Source organism: Hyperolius riggenbachi, chromosome 8, assembly GCF_040937935.1.
Source record: "Hyperolius riggenbachi isolate aHypRig1 chromosome 8, aHypRig1.pri, whole genome shotgun sequence".
NCBI classification, from domain to species: Eukaryota; Metazoa; Chordata; class Amphibia; order Anura; family Hyperoliidae; genus Hyperolius; species Hyperolius riggenbachi.
The window spans coordinates 44,962,174-44,984,710 of NC_090653.1; the positions used below are offsets into that span (position 1 = coordinate 44,962,174).

At 47.8% G+C, this 22,537-nt stretch overlaps 1 protein-coding gene across 2 annotated transcripts in view; it reads left to right on the forward strand.

Moving 5' to 3' along the window:
* SKIC2 (SKI2 subunit of superkiller complex) overlaps positions 1 to 22,537 on the forward strand; it is an 88,652-nt gene that overhangs the window by 61,903 nt on the left and 4,212 nt on the right. For both annotated transcript variants that reach the window (XM_068250349.1, XM_068250350.1), the window contains exons 21-29: positions 2,113 to 2,250; positions 3,389 to 3,526; positions 6,961 to 7,065; positions 10,098 to 10,251; positions 10,933 to 11,059; positions 14,328 to 14,538; positions 14,617 to 14,727; positions 17,875 to 18,093; positions 20,632 to 20,772. In XM_068250349.1, the coding sequence (XP_068106450.1) occupies positions 2,113 to 2,250; positions 3,389 to 3,526; positions 6,961 to 7,065; positions 10,098 to 10,251; positions 10,933 to 11,059; positions 14,328 to 14,538; positions 14,617 to 14,727; positions 17,875 to 18,093; positions 20,632 to 20,772 (1,344 nt within the window). The remainder of the gene's footprint in view (positions 1 to 2,112; positions 2,251 to 3,388; positions 3,527 to 6,960; positions 7,066 to 10,097; positions 10,252 to 10,932; positions 11,060 to 14,327; positions 14,539 to 14,616; positions 14,728 to 17,874; positions 18,094 to 20,631; positions 20,773 to 22,537) is intronic.

The following is a 22,537-nucleotide window of genomic DNA, read 5'->3' on the forward strand; positions in this document are numbered from 1 at the left end:
CCTGGTCCCTCGCAGTTATTCCTCACTGCTCCGTTCAGTCGATGCCCCCCTCTGAAAGCTGGCTGTCTCAGCCAGTCACAGGCCGCTGCACAATGCATGGCCCCAGCTGCGGGCCTCCTCTACCGGGTTCTGCACATGCATGGCCCCAGCTGCGGGCCTCCTCTACCGGGTTCTGCACATGCATGGCCCCAGCTGCGTGCCTCCTCTACCGGGTTCTGCACATGCATGGCCCCAGCTGCGTGCCTCCTCTACCGGGTTCTGCACATGCATGGCACCAGCTGCGTGCCTCCTCTACCGGGTTCTGCACATGCATGGCCCCAGCTGCGTGCCTCCTCTACCGGGTTCTGCACATGCATGGCCCCAGCCGCGTGCCTCCTCTACCGGGTTCTGCACATGCATGGCCCCAGCTGCGGGCCTCCTCTACCGGGTTCTGCACATGCATGGCACCAGCTGCGTGCCTCCTCTACCGGGTTCTGCACATGCATGGCCCCAGCCGCGTGCCTCCTCTACCGGGTTCTGCACATGCATGGCCCCAGCCGCGTGCCTCCTCTACCGGGTTCTGCACATGCATGGCCCCAGCTGCGTGCCTCCTCTACCGGGTTCTGCACATGCATGGCCCCAGCTGCGGGCCTCCTCTACCGGGTTCTGCACATGCATGGCACCAGCTGCGTGCCTCCTCTACCGGGTTCTGCACATGCATGGCCCCAGCTGCGGGCCTCCTCTACCGGGTTCTGCACAATGCATGGCCCCAGCTCCTCTACCGGGTTCTGCACATGCGCAGTAGCAATTTTTACATACTGTGGGAATACGATTGAGGAGGCGTGCGGCACAGAGCCGCGCATGCAGGAGGGGCAGAGCGGCTGAATGGAGCAGCGCGGAATGACTGCGAGGGACCAGAACAACTACAGAAGCCCTAGGTAAGTTAAACTGGCCAGCTTTCATTCACTTTAGGTTCTGAACTCAGAACTTCCTCTCTGCTCTAAAAGATAAGCAACAGCTGCTTTCATGGGAGCTGACATAGTGTTAATAGCCTGTGTTTACAAATTAGCTGCTCTGCCTAGGCAGCCAGCTGACACAGCTGAGTGATCAGATTACAACTTGTGATTAGTCACAGATGAGGGGGAATTAGACAGGCTAAACTCTCTAAATACATACAGGGTGCATTTCTCGGTTTTCCTTCTGTCCTGTGCGAGAGATCAGGTCAACTTTAATGTAGCAGCTTTGCGCTGTGTTTAGTGGATGCCGTATGTCCCAATTTTCAGCATTTCGCCTGTGTTTGAACTGTGTTGAATATTCTTTAAATTATTAATCAAAAACATCTATGGATTATTGGGGAAGTTACTATGGCCTCAATTCACTAAGGTCATGCTGGAGATAATAAGGCAAGAGATAACTTACCACCACACAGTGAAAGAGTTATCTTATCTCTTCATTCCTTAACTTACCTCCTCTGTAGTTAAGTTACCTCCTCTGTAGTTAAGTTACCTCCTCTGTAGTTAACCTACCTCCTCTGTAGTTAACCTACCTCCTCTGTAGTTAAGCTACCTCATCTGTAGTTAAGTTACCTCCTCTGTAGTTAACCTACCTCCTCTGTAGTTAACCTACCTCCTCTGTAGTTAAGCTTCCTTCTCTGTAGTTAAGTTACCTCCTCTGTAGTTATTTTCACATGCAGTTAATTAACAGCCTTTCTTTAACTTTAGAATTCTGTAGTTATTTTAAGGATTGAAGAGTTAACTTTAGAGATCTCACCTTAAGTTAAAGACAGAAGAGTTAACTTTAGGTTTGCCTGAGGTAAAGGGTTTCCTGAATACTACATGCCTCATCACCATGGTGATAACTCTAGAAACATTATTAAAGTCAGGAGATAAGCTTAGTGAATTGAGGCCTATGTCCATTATATTTTACACAGAATTGAGTAAAATGGATAGGATATACAGTATATCTGTAGTACCCACTGTCTAATTTCTTCTGTTTAGAATATAGTTGATTGCAAGTACAATATGTAGTGCTCAATAAAAGCAGTTGTAACATTTGTCATAATGACATTTGCCCAGAACCCACATGTCCACTGGGCCTTATTGTGGCTCATACTTTGTGATGTCTTCTGCGCAGGGCAAGCCCACTCAGCTACAGTCTCAGTTCCGACTCACGTACTCCATGATCCTCAATCTGCTGCGAGTGGAAGCACTGAGGGTAGAGGACATGATGAAGAGGAGTTTTGCTGAGGCGAGAACACAGAAAGATAGCAAGGTGAGTGTAAACATGCAGACATCAAACCAACAAGCGTTGATACCGGTCATACTTTTAAAGGGAGTCTGAAGCCAATTTATTAAAAAAAAATATACTCACCTAAGGAGAGGGAAGGCTCTGGGTCCTATAGAGCGTTTCCATACCTTTCCTGCTCCCAGCGTTTCTGCATTCCTGCGCGGGCTCCCCCGTTAGCAGTCTCTGATGCTGCCTGAGGCTTCAGAAGTCTGTGGGAGCCTGAGTGCTCTTGAAAACTGGCTGATCTGTACTGCGCAGACGCGAGCATGCTCTCTCATGCACCCGCAGATGCGCAGTATGGAGCCTGTCTGTCTTTGGGAGCACGTGGGCTTTCTAAGCCTCTCACGGCAGCAGATTTGAATCGGGAATCCAGCTCTGGAACGCAGGACCGTGAGAAGAACGAGAGGGCTCATTAGGACCCGCAGCCTTCCCTCTCCTTAGGTAAGTAACGTATTTTCCGACTTTAAGAGCGCACCTAGGTTTAGAGGAAAAATATATACTGTATACTAAACCTGGTGCATCCATGGTGAAGGGACATCTTGTGAATTATGCCCCTTTGTACCTCATACCCCGTTGTACCTCGTGTCTCCCTGTGTCCTCCTCTGTCCCCCTTGTGTCCCCATGTGTCTGGCTCTGTCCTCCCTGTGTCCTCTATGCCCCTTTGTGTCCCCCTTTGTCATTGCGGCGGGTTGGAGGTTTGTATTGGTGGGCGTTTACAAGTCAGGAACTCCCTGCATCTGGACTTTAAGGCGCAGTAACTTTTCCCTCACACTTTTGGGGGAGAAAAAGTGAGTCTTGTACTGTAGTCCACAAAATACAGTATCTGTGTTTTTTTTGTTTTGTTTTTTTTCCATTTAGCTTCAGATTGCTTTAATGACTAACTGTACATGGTTTATTTCTAGCTTTCCAAATGTTAAAGTTTCTTCTTCAGGCATTATTATTCCTAAAGAGTGACAGGGGGGGGGGGGGGGGGGGTTTGCTATGAGCCTCTCACTCCTCATGTAAGGCAGAGCACTAAATATGATTTGTTAATCAGAATTTCTTCTTAGCGTATGGTGTGAGATGAGAATTAGGAATATTGTACAAGTTTAGTCAGAGTCTCTAAATATTCTTTGTTTAACAGGCCCACGAGCAGCGAATCAAAGTCCTCACCAAAACCTTGGGGGATATGGGGGAGACTGAGTGCTCGGGGGACCTGGCTGACCTGCAGGACTACTTTGTGACCGTTCAGGAACTGATCCATACCAGGGAAACATTACAGGTAAGAAATTGTCACTATGGAGCCTGTTTGGTCATAAAGTGAACCCGAGGTGGCAGGAAGAAAAGTTAGATATTTTCCTAGGTGGAGGAAATTTCAGAGGCTTCCCATGTCCTTCTTGCCCCCACCGTTGCCACAGGCCCTCTGAACATCTCCAGCAAGAGCTTGTCAGATATGTTGACATGGCAGCACTCCCTGCCATGTGCAAGCGCGGCCACATTGTGCCTGTGCAAGTACAGCCACGCCTGCACAGTAAGTCAAAGCTGCTCGTCCACAAGCGGCTCCAAGGCTATTGCGCAGGCACGCCTGTACTTATGCAGGTGCAGTACTGCCACACTTGTTCACAAAGAAGAGCGTGGCCACAAACTGTCAGAGGATCCCATGTAGTAGTAGTGGTCTCGAGGAGGAGCCTGTGGAGGATCTATCGCTTCTTAGAAACAGGCCGTCTGCATGTTGGGTTGTTGTGCCTTCTGTAAAATGTATAAGCTATAGGCTTGCTACACAGCAGCAGCTTCAACCTTCTTCAGCTTCAACCTTCTTTTGACTTCCATTATGGTTACAGTATACAGTTTGTAATTGATTCCAGATGGCGGGGAAAGCTTGGTGCACCTGACTGGTGCCTGAGCAAAACACTTAAAGGACCACTGTCGCAAAAAAATTGTAAAATACATGTACTGTAAATACATACAAATAAGAAGTGTGCTTCTTCCAGAGTAAAATAAGTGAAAAATTACTTTTCTCCTATGTTCCTGTCACAGTAGTTAGAAGAAATCTGACAGATTTTTGACTACTCCGTTTCTTCATGGGGGATTCTAAATACCGTATTTTCCGGTGTATAAGACAACCCCTCAGCTGTACCAATAAAAATATAGACTTTGGGGATATACTTGCCATATAAGACTACCCCTCTTCCAACGCACACCAAATAAAAATAAAAAAAAATATCATATACTGGTGCTGTGTATGAACAGATACGGCGATTGACTGGTTGGATTGGTCAACTTTCCCTCTCCCTAAGTGGATTGGTCAGCTCTCCTTGTCTCCCTGTTTATCAGAGCGGTATGGAATGTGCCCATAAAACATGCCTCTTTCACCCTTCTGGCCCGCACTTGTATCCTATTTACCTCCTTCTCTGCCTCCCAGATCTCGCACATGTGCGCCTGCGCCGCTTCACTACAGTCCTCAGCAGCGAGATCTGAGAGGCGCTACCAGGAGGGGGTGGAAGAGGCGTGTTTTATGGGCACAGCAGGATCTCTCTCTTCCATACCCTGGGCGTCCCAGACCTTGCAATGTGAGCTCCACACCCCCCCCCCCCCTCCCCCCAGCATATGCGGCGACATCAGCATGTAATGTACGCGTATCAGCATCGCATGACACCCGGCGTATAAGACGACCCCCACTTTTTTCAGAAGATTTTCAAGGGTTAAAAAGTAGTCTTCTACGCCAGTATATGCAGTATTTCATTTATTCTTTACAAAAGCACTCCCTGGAAAGCATCTATACAAAGATGCAAGCCGCCTCCCTGAGCAACTGCCATTCAGTAAGTGCTTTTAAAAATAACAAATGTCTGAGAATCCCCCAGGAGGAGATGAGCTAGTCCAAAACCTGTCAGTTCTGTCAGATTTCTATCACCTACTGTAAGTGACAGCAACATTGGAGGGAAGTAATTTATAGCTCATTTTACTCTGGGAGAAATTTACTTTTTATTTAACGGGAACTAGAGAGGAATGAAATTGCAATATAGAAAAAAGCTTTTATACATACCTGGGGCTTCTTCCAGCCCCATAAGCCTGGATCGCTCCCACGCCGCCATCCTCCGCTTCCTCTATCGCCGCTACTGGGACCCGTCACTTCCGGCGGACGCGGCCTATTGTCCACATCACAGGGGCTACCTCCATACCCTTACGCATGCGGCTGCGCAGTAGGCAGCCACAAGCGTAAGTGTATGGAGGGAGCCCCTGTGATGCGGAGAATTGGCCGCGGCCGACTGGCGGTAATGATGGGACCCGGTACCGGCGGATCCAGGCAGCAGAGGACGGCGGCGTGGGAGCGATCCGTGCGTATGGGGCTGGAGGAAGCCCCAGGTATGTATAAAAGCTTTTATTTTATCCTCTCTGGTTCTCTTTAAGTGTTTTCATGTATTTTAAACTTTCTGTGATGGTTGTCATTTAACCAGTCATTATTACCGAGGTCCACTCCGTTATGTACCAGGTGCTATGTGGTTGTAGAACATGATTGACCCTGCAAACCTGGATTTTTTTTTTCTTCCTGTAAGATGGAAAAGGTTTGCATTCCCCACTTGAGTCATATCAGATCATAGTAATTTTAATGCTGTGTATAGATAAGTAATACTATCGCAGAGTGTCTGAAAAGCTTTTATGATACCCCAGTACCCAAATTAACCCCCTCTCCGCACTTAGCTGTATTGTCAGGGGTGTAACTAGAAATCAGTGGGTCCCCTTCGAAACTTTGGATGAGGCCCCCTCCCTGCCGCTGTGTGCCCACTGCCCCGCCTTCCTGCACTGTTTTCCCTTTTACCCCCCTGCGCCTGCATCCCTTACAGGGGCTATTGTCACACCCCAGTGTACTGTAGTCGAGCTCTTGAGGCCAAATTGCAATACCCCAGCCCCTGTATGAAAACCCAGATTAAATTACCCATCTTTATTATATTACCTAAATTCATATAATTATTGACTTAAATTGTCCACCTAAGTTATAGCCAAGTGCTTATTTCTTATCCCCTCCCCCCCACTCTGCCAATAACTGGAGTTTGCCTATACTATGGGCGAACTACGACGCCCAAATTGAACTACGATGCCCAAATTACCCACTGAATGACACTATAGCTGCTAATTACATACAGCATATAGTGGCAGCCAAATTTTCAGACGTGCCTCGTGCCCATTTTAAGGAGTCGGAGCAATTTATGGGTACCTGGAGTTGGTGGTTTCCTAAACTAACGAGTCGGATGATTTTTTTGTACCCACTTCGTAGCCCTGCAAGGGTTGTGGAGTCAGAGTCGGAGAAATTTTTGGGTACCTGGAGTCAGAGTTGGTGGTTTCATAAACTGAGGAGTCAGAGTTGGATGATTTTTATACTCGCTGTATAGCCCTGCAAGAGCTGTGGAGTCGGAGTCTAGGTGTTGAGTAATTTTTGGATACCTGGAGCTGGTGGTTTCATAAACTGAGGAGTCGGAGTCAGATAATTTTTGTACCGACTCCACAGCCCAGCAGTGACACAGATCATCTGGGGCTCATCTGTAAACCATGACATGATGAGTGACACCTCATTGCCAACAAAATCCCCCAAATGCATTTACTCCGATAATCACCCTGGCACTGAAGCCTTGTTTCCTCACTGCCGCAGGTCAGATTTTGGTGCTTATTGTTATGTGTATAGTTACCCTCATCTTCAAGTATTTTTGTTTTCTTTTGCAGAAAAAGGTGGTGGAGTCCATCAATGGGATGAAGTGCCTGAGCGTGGGTCGGGTCATCATCATCAGTACCGACTATCACCCGTGGGTGCCCGGCATTATCCTGCAGGTAGCTGTCTACAGGCAAAAAGGCCAGGAAACTTATTTATATCCCGTATTGTATATTATGCATTGTAAACAGATTGTCCCTGAATACACAAGCTGGCATGTGCAGTCATCCATCACAGTGTTCTCCCCAGAATTGTTTTCCAGCCGGGTGGCATGAAAAAGTAGCCGGGTGGGGTGTGACAGGGGAATGCAGGGCTGGCGCAACTCTCCTTACCGCATAAGACGAGGATGAGAAGGTGAGCCGATGACTGCCGGGTGGCTCACCAAAATTAGCCGGGTTGAGCACCCAGCTAAAAGAGACTGGGGAGAACACTGCATCGTGTGTATCTCAAATGAACGTGCTTGTTGCCCAAAAAACGCAACTGCATCCGGAACCACCCATAACGAGCCTGTCTAGAAATTGACAGTAAAAATAGCAGAACTGCAGGGGTGCTGGAGTGAAGGCCACCTGAAGTGTGATCTTGTTACACTGCCAGAATGAAGGCTTGCAGGCTAGAGCAGGGCTGGCTCCCCAACTTTCCCAGTTAAAATACAGAGTTTGGGATATACTCGCCGTATAAGACTGCCCCTCTTCCAATGCACACCAAATTAAAAAAAATCATATAGTGGTGCTATGTATGAACAGATACTGGAGCTGTACTGTATGTGGTATCCAGTATACAGTTGTGTTCAGAATTATTCAACCCCCACTGAAATGGAGTGTTTTGGCCAGTTTGATATTGATTTTGATCCTTTCAGTCATCTTGTTTACAATTAAATCAAAGAGGCACCTGTAAGTCAGACAAATGTAACATTTATAATGAAATAACCACAAATGTCTTTTCTGTGCTCACATCATTATCAGTTTTATTCAACCCCAAAGTGACATTCCTTCTTAGTACAGCATCCTTTTCCAGTTATAACAGCTTTTAAACGTGAAGCATAGCTTGACACAAGTGTCTTGCAGCGATCTACGGGTATCTTAGCCCATTCTTCATGGGCAAAAGCCTCCAGTTCAGTCACATTCTAAGGCTTGCGCGCTGCAACTGCTTTCTTTAAGTCCCACCAGAGGTTCTCAATTAGATTTAAGTCTGGTGACTGCGATGGCCACTCCAAAATTTTCCAGCCTTTAATCTGCAACCATGCTCTAGTGGACATGGAGGTATGCTTGGGATCATTGTCCTGTTGAAAGGTCCAACGTCTCCCAAGCCTCAGGTTTGTGACGGACTGCATCACATTTTCTTCCAATATCTCCTGGTACTGAAGAGAATTCATGGTACCTTGCACACGCTGAAGCTTCCCTGTACCTGCAGAAGCGAAACAGCCCCAAAGCATGATTGACCCCCGCCATGCTTCACAGTAGGCAAGGTGTTCTTTTCTTCATAGGCCTTGTTCTTCCTCCTCCAAACATAGCGTTGATCCATGGGCCCAACCAGTTCTAATTTTGTTTCATCAGTCCACAGAACACTATCCCGAAACTTTTGTGGTAGTGTTCTGTGGACTGATTAACACTATACAGGCGATTGACTGGTTGAATTGGTCAACTCTCCCTATCACTAAATGGATTGGTCAGCTCTCCTTGTCTATTCTGTTTATCAGAGCGGTATGGAAGGATAGATTGCGCTGTGCCCATACAACACGCCTCTTTCACCTGTCTAGCACTGTCTTGCTATTTACCTCTACCTTCGCCTCTCGGATATCAAACATATGTGCGCTACCTGAGATCTGAGAGGCGCTACCAGGATAGGGCGGGCCAGACGGGTGGAAGAGGCATGTTTTATGGGCACAGCACGATGTCTTTCTTCCATATCCTCGGCGTCCGAGACCTTGCAGCGTGATCGGTGACCTTCCCCCCCCCCCCCCCCCCCCAGCATATGCGGCAACTGCCAAATTTCCAGCACCGGGTAATTAAACCTTATACGTGCATCACATATCAGCATTGTGTAAACATCAGCATGTTGCGTACGCGCATCGCTTATCAGCATCGTGTATCACCCGGCATCAATGACACCTGGTGTATAAGACGACCCCCGACTTTTCAAAAGATTTTCAAGGGTTAAAAAGTAGTCTTATACTCGAGTATATAAAAAAGTGTTTTCTTTTGTCCAAATAATTTCACTTTTCTGTCCTGCAGTTTGACAAATCTGTAGACAAAACAAAGCTGTAGAGAAAAACTTCCGGCGCTAGTCTGACCCAGCAGGAAACCTCATAGGGAACATAGGAAGGTGGGGTCTCTTCACACCCTATAGGAAAATGATACAGAGACAACAGGAGCCCAGATAGCATAGTATGTTGGTGGTAAATTAGTAGAAATAATAGACAAAAGGGGCTACTCACAAAGGTAGGTTGCAATAGGGGCAACCAACCACTTGAAGCAGGTGGAGACAATAAACCCGACTCCACTCGGGGTGTCCAAACTGGACTGGGTGCGGTCGCTCTCCTTGGTAGAAAAGACTGACTGGCTGTCACAACGTGTGGCCCACATGAGGCCAGAGAGGAACCCCTCCAACCTTGGAGGGATGGGGGGTACAAAAGCACAATAGGGGGTTCCCAGATGTGAATAAAACTGAGTTAAAAACAATAAATAAAAAATGAAAAGGGTGAGGTGGGTTACCTCAAGGACGGCAGTCTCATTAGATAAATACAAATTTATTAAGCACAGCAACGCATTTCACGGGTCAAACCCCACTTCCTCAGGCCAATAAAAGTGCCAAACAAAGAACAGCCAGGAGCATTAAGTGCCTTTTGGTTTTATTATTGTTTTTAACTCACATCTGGGCACCTCTTTATCCCTATTATGCTCATAGGGAGCTCTTTATCCCTATTATGCTCTCCAATCACAGCACCGGCTACACCATGAAGCGTGATTGGCCAAATTATGTTTTTAATAATAGTTTACTATAACCTATGTGCAACCTAGCAGTTTAGAGGCGGAGAGGGAGTCCCCTAAACTAGGTTAGCACCAAACTTCCTATGTTAGAGTTGAGGTCTTCCATAAGGCTCTCCCTTATTTTTGGCAATGTTGAGATGTTTCTCCTGTATCTTTTCTATAAGGTGTCTTCGGATGCCAGCAACAGGATCTACACCACCTTGGTGCTGTGTGAGAAGAAGCGGGATGGTGGCACGTCCTCTGCAGAGAGAGGCGAGGAGGGCAAGAGGGCTCCATGTCCTGACGATCTCTTGATGAGCAAACTGTTCAGACCTGAAGGTGAGAAGAGGCCATAGAGCATACATGTCAAACTCTGGCCCGTAGGAAAAAATGTTGCCAGCAAAACCAACAAATTTTGCCTGTAAGTGGTTATCCCACTTTGCACTATATTTGGCCCATTCTAGACCACCAGGGAAGCTATACTGGAGGTGAATCCCTAGATCGCCAAGGAACTGCATAGGGTGAGAGAGTGGGCATTAGAAACTATGGAACTGTATGGGAGGGGAGGAGGGGCCACTTAACACTGGGTAACTGTATAGGAAGGGGGGCTAGACACCGGGGAACTGTATATGGGGAGGTGGGGGGAAGGGGGGGCACTAGACACCAGGGAACTGTATAGGGGAAATAGGGGACCACTGGACATCGGGGGAACTGTATAGTGAAGGGGGGGGGGGGTCATTAGGCACCAGGGAACTTTATCAGGGAGAAAGGTGGCCACTAAACATTGTGGTTGGAGCGACTTGGTCGCAGTGTTCAGTTTTGGCTCACTTTGTATTTGAGTTTGACACGCCTGCCATGAAGGGTTTAATAGAGCCAAATGCATTACTAGACTGCTACATGTGCTTTCTCTAGGCAACACAAATAGTTTTTGCTTTTGACTTCACTATAAAAGAGTCCAAGCAAAAAATAAGGGAAAATAGAAAACTATAGCTGTTTAGTGACTTGCTCTTCCCCCTTTAGGCCCAAGTGACTACAAGCTGCTCAAGCTCCACGCTTCAGACATTATCATGATAACAGGAAAAACTCTGAGAGTCCAAGCTGACAAAGTATTAGATGATGTGACCAGGAGCCAAATGCCACGATACAGGTAACTAACTCTGCTGGTTGTGTCAAATGCGTATTCACCTTCTTCTCTGTTTCCTAAAACAGATATCTGTGCTCTTCCATAGCTTAATACAATGGACCTGAATACAAATATATTCACACACAAAGTATCCCTACAGGGGGAGCAACACGGAGAAATGATTGCTACCACTAGCTGTAGCTCTGGTCAAATATGCTACCATTATGAATGGTTGTCATACATATGTTCATTGCGCTGTATAATTGTGTTCACACCTTTGCACCTTACATATCCCCTGATGAAGCCTTAACTAATGAGGCGAAACATGTTTGGTTTCTTTTAGGGTCACTATGACTCAAACCTTGCATCAACAGCAACAGCCTTAAAGAGAACCTGAGGTGGTAAATAACAATAAATAAACCACACTACCTGATCCAGGGGGCTAGTCGAATAAGGTAGCATACATCACCACTGCTCCCTGCCCGCAATCGCCATTTCATTTTGTTTAAAAAAAATATGGCTGCGACCCTGGGGTCATAACACTGCAGCTCTGTAAGTATCATCACAGAGCAGAGTGCAAGGAGGTGGGGGAGGGGCGGGGAATGGCAGTGTAGGGCCAATGACAGCTGGGGTAGGGGCGTTCCTAACGCCAGAGGGGGGTGTTTTGCAAAAGTGCCTCTCCTGCAAGGGACGCCTCTTCCCCCTGTTAGCTGCAGGCAGGCAGAGAGTGGCGCGGGAGGGACAAAGAGGCATGTCATGGAGCAGGGAACATGCCTTTATGTCCCATCTGCCCCCCTTTGTGCCGCCTCGGGTACACTTTAACCAGTATGGTATCCAGCTGCTAGAGTGCAGGATCAAGAAGGAATCTTAGCAACAATACTAATTTGCATGTCATTCTTTAGGACATATCTCTGGAATGAAAAGTCATGCCGTTTTCATGGAGAAGGACCATCGCATGTTAACTAGTAGCCGACCGCGTCACGCCGGCAGGCACAGCTGTGGCGGCAGCCCCAGGACCGCCTAACGCTGATCGGCGTAAAGTCCTGGGGCTCTGTTTTGCAGGAGATGGCACGCATCTCCTGCTTGGTGAGCGGAGCACCGGCTTCAGTCTCCGAGCGGCGATCTGTTTCCGAGCGGAGACTGTTAGACGGCCAATTACCCGTACAGTGCTGTGATCTACAGCAGCGCTGTACTGGGGACAGCCGTGTGACACGGCTATCCCCTCCATTGGCTCAGAGGTGATCCGCTGTCATAGGCTGAAGCCTATGACAGCCGATCACAGTGATAGGCTGGCGGAGGAAGGGAGGGGGAACTGTAAAAATAATGAAATAATAGAGTGTGTGTGTGTGTGTGTGTGTGTGTGTGTGTGTGTGTGTGTGTGTGTGTGTGTGTGTGTGTGTGTGTGTGTGTGTGTGTGTGTGTGTGTGTGTGTGTGTGTGTGTGTGTGTGTGTGTGTGTGTGTGTGTGTGTGTGTGTGTGTGTGTGTGTGTGTGTGTGTGTGTGTGTGTGTGTGTGTGTGTGTGTGTGTGTTACGGCCAAAACCAGAAATCGGCCAATTCTAGAATTGGCCGGCTGTTTCTAGAACTGGCCAAAGTCCAAAATGCTGGGAATTTCTGACATTGGCCGGCCAGTTCTAGAAATGGCCAAAGTCCAGAAGGCATAAATCCCAGAACATCCTGGGTCCTGTCCAGCACTCGGAACGTCCTCTCTGCTCCGAAATACACACAACAGCATAATAATCTTTTTAAAGAAAATCATTTCTTAGTTACAGCTGATGCAAATCCTGCAATAAATCTGCAGTGTGTCTACATCCTGCTTTCTTGGGAGCAGACATATTGTTAACATCCTGTGCTTTTAAATTAGCTGCTCTGCTGTGGCAGTCAGGTGACAGGGGGAGAGATCAAATTACAGTGGCGATTAGTCACAGATGAGGGGGGGATGCATGGCTGGGGATGCTTTGCATTACTGGGGGCGCTTTGCATGGTGGGGGGGGGTCTTTTCTGGGGGGCTGTGCATGGCTGTGGGTGCTTTGGTGTGCACTTTGCATGGTCAGGGGGGCGGGGGCTTTGCATGGCTGGGGGGGTCTTAGCTGTGCACTTTGCATGGTGGGGGGGCGGCTTTGCATGGCTGGGGGGGTCTTTGCAGGGTGCTTTGCATGGCTGGGGGTGCTTTGCTGTGCACTTTGCATGGTCTGGGGGGGGGGCTTTGTTGCTGTGCACTTTGCATGGTGGGTGGGGGGGCGGCTTTGCATGGCTGGGGGGTCTTTGCTGGGTGATTTGCATGGTGGGGGGTGGCTTTGCATGGCTGGGGGGTCTTTTCTGGGTGCTTTCCATGGGGGGGGGGGGGCGGCTTTGCATGGCTGAGGGTGGGCTTTGCTGGGTGCCTTTTAGGCTGGGGGTGCTTTGCTGGGCTGAGGGGGGCTTTCCTGAAGGCTGCCAGTGCCAGCACTAGTACTCAGACCTCCGATCAGGGCGACCAGAGAGGTGGAGAGAGGCAGAGCAGCGCGCGCGCTACCCGTCCGGACCCATACACTTCAATGCGGAAGTGTTCAATGATGTCACTTCTCCATTGAAGTGTATGCCTCCTGCGGGTCGCGTGAGCTGCTCTGTCTCTCTCTGCTTCCCCGGTCCGGTCGCCCTGATCTGAGGTCTAGAACGGCAGCGGGGGAGGAGTGGGGCTTCCTGGCTGGCGGTGGGGAGGGGAGAGGAGAGCAGCTGGGGGGGGAGCGGAGCAGGGAACTTCGGGACTTGGCCGGCCAAGGTAAGTCACAACGCGTACTGGCCGGCCACAGTCCGAAATTCCCAGGCATTTTGTATATTGGCCGTCACAGCCGGCCACTTCGCATTGTGACCGGCCAGAACCAGAAGTGGCCAGACTTCAAGTTCTGGCCGTAACATATATATAAAACATTTATATATTAAAAAAAAAAACACCTGGGGTGCAATTGGACCCCACCAACAGAGAGCTCTGTTGGTGGGGAGAAAAGGGGGATGGAGAAATCACTTGTGTGCTGTATTGTGCGGCCCTGCAGCTTGGCCTTAAAGCTGCAATGGCCTGTTTTACAAAAAAGGGCCTTTAGTGGGGTTTAACACTGTGGTCCTCAAGTGGTTAATGCTTATACTTATGGTCACTTTCAGGGTGTATCTGGGCTAGTAATAGGGAAACAGAGGGTTTTTGGTTAATGGGCCGCAGCCAAAGTGACATAGATTATACACAATTTCACTGTGGAGAGCCACTTTAGGAACTTTAAAATAATTTCTTGATGATACATCAACCCGTTTTCTTCCTCTAGAAATGACCCTCCGGGCCCTGCAGTGTCTGGGGTAACTCAGGAACTGGCTCGCCTTGCAGACCTGCCCCCAGGGTCACTGACCTCCCTCTGCCCCATCAATGACCTGCAGCTGAAGGAAATAGACGTGGTGGAGGCCGTCAGCAGAATCAAGAGACTGGAAGGGGCACTGAGAGGGTTCAGCTGTCCCAACAGCCCCAGATTTGCCACCCAGGTGAGATCATCTTGTGTTATTATACCTTATTATTTATAGGCTCCTGTGCTAGTGTCTCATCGGTTCTTCTTTTCATAGTATCTCCGGGTGCAGCATAGGTCGCAGGTCATGGATGAGCTGGATCGCCTGCGTTTCCTTACTTCTGAGCAGTCGCTGAGCCTTCTACCTGAGTACCAACAGAGGATCAATGTAAGCTGCTGGGGGTTTGTGGGGGAAAATATGGTGGCTGGGAGGTTAGAGAGTATCTGCAGTAGGTGGATGATTGTCTTAGGTGTGGAAGGGGCTTATCAAGAGCTATAGATATAGTACTTACTAGGGGATGTGAATTTGGTTACAGAGAGGGAATTGGATGAGTATGAGGACTAGTAGATTAAAGTCCCTATCCAGTATTCTGCAGAAAAGTATAAACGCTAGTGCCTCGTAGGTAATCAGCAGCCAGAAGATTTCCAATCCACCATGGAACAAAGTGCTCAAATCATCACCAAACTTGTAGGTCTTAACGAGATGCCCGTTCTCCTTCCCGACTAGGTTTTGGCCTTCTGCCATCATCGGGGGATAGGCGAACAAGCATTTTTCGCTAGATAGGCGAACGATTTTTCGCTAGAAATTGGACCGTTAGTGGCCAGCTTTAGGCTAAGTTTTTTAATGCTGTGATTACGGTCCGATTCCCCGCACACTAATGCGGATGTGATTTGGCAGCCTATTGAGATCAACAGAGATCATCTGAAATTCTGTGCGGGGAAAAATCTGATGGCATACAGCATAATTTCGCGTCACCCTTCCGAATCCCATAGCCGTGCATAGCGGGGCTAGATGGATTCAGCTGCAAGACACATCACAGCTGTGCCGGCATCGCATCTCACAAGACGCATGCTAAGCACAGTGGAAACGTAGCCTTAGACTCAAGTCATTAGCTGGGCAGTCAGCTGACCCCACCACCAGGCATCGTGAGTGGCCGGGATATGTCAGCTAAAGTCGCTATTCACCCTTGTATGTTTTTACAAATACATGCCTGCATTTTTAGGAAAACATTGGCGGTCATGTGATCACTGTTACTTCATGGGCTTCCTCATGTCTTGGTTCTTCATTAGCAAAGCTGGGTGGGCCAATCTCCTACCTTCACCTTCGGATCGCTACAGTCGAGAGCATTCTCCTCCCCACTTACCCACCTCCTGCATGACATCAGTCCTGCGCTTCTCTATGGGACCTCTGCCCCCTAATATAGCAGCAGAACATGTCGCTAGACTGATGGCTAGTGACACGTCTCTCAGCCTCGGTCCTGGGATGTTGCATGTGTGCAGGCCTTAGAGAGGAACTGTAACCCAGGATTGAACTTAGTTACATAGTTATTTGGGTTGAAAAAAGACAAACGTCCATCGAGTTCAACCAGAAATCAAAGTACAACACCAGCCTGCTCCCTCACATATCCCAATCAGTAGCTGATACCCCCTTTCCCATGAGAAATCTTTACCTTTTCTCAACTAAATCATCAGGGGGTCTGTATGGCTGATATTGTGGTGAAACCCCTCCCACAGTGTGATGTCATGACCATGGTCCTGACAGTTTGCTGTCTGGGAACCTCGTGGCATTGTGGGAAATAACATCTGTTTCCAACTGCCAAACAAGCAATATCTCCCTCTGTGCATAGAACTCTTAGTAACGAACATTCCATACAGATTACCTGGCAGAACTGAAGATGTCGCCACCAGTAATACATTCCATAATGTAAATCAAGGAGAGGAAAGATTTTACAATGGGAAACACTGACTAAATAATCTATAAATGAAGAAGCAATTTTATTCATTATGTTATTTTCACTACAGTTCCTCTTTAAAGTGAATCTGAGATGAATGGAATCAAGAAATGTATTCAGCCCCTTCAGTTTGATCAGTCCCTCCCCGTCCTCTTCTGCTATGGCTCCCGGTAATCCGGCCAGTCAGGGTGTAGTTTGCATGTGCAGTCTGCCCATGTGCGCCCCATCGTGCTCCCGGTACTTTGATTGGGAGTGTGACTGTCACATGACAGGCAGCATATAGGGCCAATCAAAGTGCAGGGACTACGTCCTACAAAGCCACTGGACCCGACAGGGCTTATGGTGGGATTTACCTCTAGCCGACCGCGTCACGCCGATGGGCGTGGCAGCCCTAGGACCGCCTAACGCCGATTGACGTAAAGTCCTGGGGCTCTGTTTTGCAGGAGATCGCACGCAGGATGCGCGTGCATCTCCTGCTCGGTGGGTGGAGCTGCAGTGGCCAATTTAATGAAAATGTGCCTGGTCTTTAGGGGGGTTTAACACTGCGGTCCTCAAGAGGTTAAAGGAGCAGGCGTAAGTTAGTGACGCACGCTACGCAGCATTACAGCGTGTAGCGTGCGCTCAGGATTTTTAACTCGTGCTGCTCAATTTAAGTTGTGCTGCTTTAGCAGCGCAGCTCAGTGAATCAGCTTACTAGTTAACATCCTGTGTTTACAAATTGCCGAGGACTGCCGCGATTCCTAAGCTGACTGCGGTGAGAGATCAAATTACACTTGTGATTAGTCACAGATGAGTGGGGATTAGACAGGCTAAACTCTCTAAATACATACAGGGTGCATTTATCTGTTTACCTTCTCTCCTGTGCAAGAGTTCAGGTCCTATTTAAAGAGAAGCTGTAACCAAGAATTGAACTTCATCCCAATCAGTAGCTGATACCCCCTTTCCCATGAGAAATCTATTCCTTTTCTCAAACAGATCACCAGGGGGCTCTGTATGGCTGATATTGTGGTGAAAACCCCTCCCACAGTGTGATGTCAGGACCAAAGTCCTCACATTACACTGTGGCAGCCTTGTTGCATTGTGGGAAATAACAGCTGTTTCCAACTGCTAAAAAAGCAAGCAACATCTCCTTCCAGTGACATCACCTTCCAGCAGTAAAAATGTCACTATTTGATAAATGTCATAATGTAAATCAGGGAGAGGAAAGCTCTTACAATGGGCAAACACCGACTAAATCATCCTATACAGTAATAGGCAAGTGTCCCTGCGTCTGTCCGTGTGTCAGTGCTTTTTTGCACTGCGCATGTGCAGGGACAAGACGCAGAGACACTGCCGAGAGCCGAAGGAGGACGGGGCCAGAAGGGGCGGTCGTGTGTACGCGCGGCGGGCGGTTTTCATGTGGAGGGTGGCGTGCACGGCGGATTAGTGACAGACCAAGCCCATTTTTAAACGGGCTAAGGTTACTAGTTTATACATAATTATTGTAAAAATGAAGCACTTTTTTTATTACATTATTTTCACTGGAGTTCCTGTGTAACTCCTGATCAGATCCTGTCTTATCCATCTCCTCCCTTCTCTGGCAGGTCCTGCGCAATCTGCAGTACATAGATGATGGCGGTGCGGTACAGCTGAAGGGACGGGTCGCCTGTGAGGTCAGCAGCCATGAGATCCTGGTGACGGAGCTGGTTCTGGATGGGACCCTGTCGCCTCTGAATCCCGAGGAGATTGCAGCACTGCTGTCATGCCTGGTCTTCCAGCACAAGACTCAGTGTGAGCCGAAGCTCAACGACACTCTGAAGGCGGTAAGTCTGCGACAGATAGAGGTTGCATAGCACGCTGAGATTTCACTGCATGCCTGTTATAGGATGTATGTTCGGCCTTCCATATTCAATCCCGACTGGAAATGTCAAACAATTACACCCAAATTTGAAGAAGGCAAATTTTGGAAGCAATCATATTGCTCTATGTAAAATAGAAGCAATATCTTTGTGTAATTGTGTTTGCTGCAGCTGTGCACCTGTCCATCCAGCTTTTACCATGCGAGCGCTGTGATTACAGCACAGGAGATTTGGGTGCAGCCGGCGCCACCATAGACCGTAATAGGAATTACAGCTATAGCAGCGCACAGTTAGTAACTTCGGCGCAGTCAGAAGATGAAGCTGAAGTTACTTTTAAAACATTGTAATTCAGCCGCCAGCAATCGCTGAAAGCCGAATTACATCTTTCCCCACCATCCACGTGGACTTGGAGGGGGAATAGTAATTAACACGGCCGGGACTTGTGCAGCAGAAGGGTAAGCCAAATACCGGATGTATCCTGTGCTCAAGTCTCCCGGCAGCTATTTCTCTCGTATGCTTACCGGTGCAAAAATGATGTATGCCTGCCACTGGACAGATGTGGAGGCACAAAAATGAATCCACCAGTACAGTGATAAATGGCATATTTCACTTTTCATGGCATAGATTGGTCTTTTAAGATACATAAAGTAAAAGAAAATGTTTGCCCTGTAAAAAATGAACAACCTGGCTGTGGCAATAAAAACATTGCAGGAGGCATTTCTGTGCGAATTGTCATTTTGCACCCAGTGACGGTCTCTTGACTAGCAGTGGCCGGTTAAGGGCTCTGCCTCTGACACAGGAGACCTGGGTTCGAATCTCCGCTCTTCCTGTTCAGTAAACCTGCACCTATTCAGTAGGAGACCTTGGGCAAGTGTCCCTAACACTGCTGCTGCCTATAGAGTGTGTCCTAGTGGCTGCAGCTCTGGCGCTTTGAGTCTGACAGGAGAAAAGTGCGATATAAATGTTCTGTGTCTTTTCTTAAGACCACTAGAGCATGTTATTTCTTTTGGCACTGATCAGGTCTTAAAAGTGAGAAACCTACACAAAGTGCCAACTCCTCACATAGACACATGGATTATGCTGTAATGTTGGAATTCTGGGAAATGTAGTCAGGCATCGGTTGTTCTTCTTACTTTGTGTGTCTCTTGGGCACACCTGACTGTTTTGTCCAATAGGTGAATCCATCCATTCATTATGTTGTGGTACTTTCAATAATATGCCTGTAAAATGTAATCAGGATATATGAAGGCCAGCCAGAACTGTTCTGCTTCCACATCTGTATGGTGAGATATTTGTCTCTCTGTTTATCTTCAGCACGTCACATGGACAGTCTTGTGGCAACTGGTCTCCACAACTTATCACTATATACCAGGGACATAACAATAGCCCCTGTGGCTCCTGCCACTGCTGTGGAGGCCTACTCCTCCTTTCTCTCCTTACCCACCTGCAGAGTAGCACAGGTAGGCGAGTAATGTTTACCTGCTCCAGCACTGTGGGTCTCCTCCATGCATCACAGCTGCACATTCCTGCTGCCATTCACTGGCTCCTGATCACATGACCAATGTGAATCATGTGATCGGGAGCTGGCGAATGGCAGCCGAGAGTGTGTGGCTGTGATGCACAGAGGAGACCAGCTGCACCGGAGCAGGAGGATATTACTCTGGTCCCTGCGCTATTCAGCATGCGTATCAGGGCAAGGGGTGTGCAGGGGGAGATCGGGTACGGCGGGGAGAAGTTTGGATACCAGAGGGCCCTTACCACAATTTTGTGTGTGGGGAGGGAGGCTCTTGTTAGGTGCCTGCTACATGCTGTCAGTATCTGCTAGCAATAGACTTACATTAGTCCAAACTTTCTTTATTCTCTCTGGTTGCCCAGCAACTAATGGTTGTTGGTAGTTTTTGAGTAGATAAGAAGAATTCAGTATTTAAAGAGAAACCGTAACCAAGAATTGAACTTCATCCCAATCAGTAGCTGATACCCCCTTTCCCATAAGAAATCTGTTACTTTTCTCAAACGGGTCATTGGGGGGTCTGTATGGCTGATATTGTGGTGAAACCCCTCCTACAGTGTGATGTCAGGACCAAGGTACTGGCAGTTTCCTATCTGTGAACCTCACTGCATTGTGGAAAATAACAGCTGTTTGCAGCTGGGTCCAACTGCTAAAAAAGCATGCAGCATCTCCTTCCACTGACATCACCCGCCAGCAGTAAAAATGTCACCATGTGATAAATGTCAGAATGTAAATCAGGGAGAAGAAAGCTTTTACAATGGGCAAACACTGACTAAATCATTTATACATAATTATTGTAAAAATGAAGCACTTTTTTGATTACATTATTTTCACTGGAGTTCCTCTTTAAGTAGCTAATAAGAATTCAGCATTTAGGGACCAGTCACAACATCTAGCAGCTACTTGCTGCAACTAACAGGGAGAAAATAATCTAAAAGCGTATCTTTCATTTTAAAAAGTCACAGTATAAATGACACTTTATTTTCCCACAGAGTGTGAAGAAGGTGAAGGAACTTGCGGAGCGAATAGCACTCATCCAGCGGGAGTGTGGCCTCAGGGAGTCCGTGGAAGACTTTGTGGCGCAGTACAAGTTTGGCCTGGCGGAGGTGGTGTACGAGTGGGCACGCGGCATGGTAAGGACAGCTAGAGTATGTGGTCACATGACAGAACATATACCCCAACGCTCATATATCACTGCGATTTTCAGGAAATGAGGGGCGGGGCTTCACAACGCATGGGTGAAATGCAAGAAAATTGCATAGTACCGTGCTTGCTATGGCCTCAATTCATTATGTTTATCTCCTGTCTTTAATAACGTTTCTATAGTTATCACCATGGGATGAGGCATGTAGTATTCAGGAAACATTTTACCTCAGTCAATCCTAAAGTTAACTCTTCTGTGTTTAAGTTAACTCTTCAATCTTTAAAATAACTCCAGAATTCTAACGTTAAAAACAGGCTGTTAATTAACTGCATGTGAAAATAACTACAGAGGAGGTAACTTAAAGAGACTCTGAAGCGTTATAAAAAATTGATTTTTACCCTATATTCAACATGGGCATGTTTTCCCCTGCTAAAACGCTGCATTTCTGTGGCAGAAAGAGGGGTCTTTACCAGCCGGCGGATCTCCTCCTTTCCCCGCCCCTCTCAGTGAAGGAAGACTGAGAGGGGCGGGGAGAGGCGGCGATCAGCGCTGATAGACGCGCTGAGAGGCAGAGCTGCGGCCATTAGCCCTGCCTCAACAGGAAGCGCTCCCCGGGCACCACGGAGGGGATTTGGGGGGTACAGACCCCTCGTTCTGCCGCGGGATAGCGGCGTTTTAGCAGGGGCAAACTTGCCCCTGTTGAATATAGGGTAAAAAGCGATTTTTAACAACGCTTCAGAGTCTCTTTAAGGAATGAAGCGATAAGATAAATCTCTCACTGCCGTGGCAAGTTTACTCTTGCCTTATTATCTCCAGCATGATCTTAGTGAATTGAGGCCATTCATTTTCATGCACTCCCATAGACTACAAACTTAAAGGATAACTAAGTTGAAAATAAAGTGTCCTGTTTCACTTACCTGGGAGTTTTTCCAGCCCCCATATTCTTGTAGGTCCCTCGCTGTCCTCCTGGTCGTTTTCCTTGATCTGGTGTGCAGCCTGTTTATGTGTGCAACTTACTGTATATACTTAAATACAAGTCGACCTCATGTATAAGTCGACTCCAATATTCAACCCTCTTAAGCTGGAATTTTCTATTAACTCAAGTATGAGTCGGTAGTCAAAGTTAATGGCTGCACTTGGGGCCCAGCAGGGGTTAATGACTGCATTGCATACTGTATTGCAGCAATTAACCTTTCCTGTCCCTTAAGTGCAGCCAATACCTCCTCCAGGCCACCAAGTGCTGCAGTTATTCACTCCCCTTCCTTCCTAATTGTTGTGGCCAGGACTTTCAGACCTGTGTTTTCTTGACATTTCCTTTCCTCAAAGTATCACTTATAATAGGGTAAATTGCTGCAAATGGGAATGTACACACATTACTCAGAGTGCTCAGTGTTGCCTGTGAATCGTGTATAAGTTAACACCTATACTTTTATGAAGTGAAGCAGACCTAAATTTCTAGACTTGTACTCGAGTTTATACAGTAAGTAAGTCGCACATTGTTGTGCTGGCCTGACTGCACACCCCCTTGAGCGAGCTCCTGTGACAAGGTGTAGTCTGTGCATAAGTGGTTACAAGCCTTAACTACCAAGTATGCGCAGAACATGCCAGGCCAACGCATGCGCAGTAGTGCACAACTTTGCTAAGTCACACAGCCTGCACAGCTGATCAAGGAAGAGCAAGGACAGCAAGGGGCCTACAAGACTATGGGGGCTGGTCGAAGCCCCATGTGAGTAAAAGGGGACACTTTATTTTCA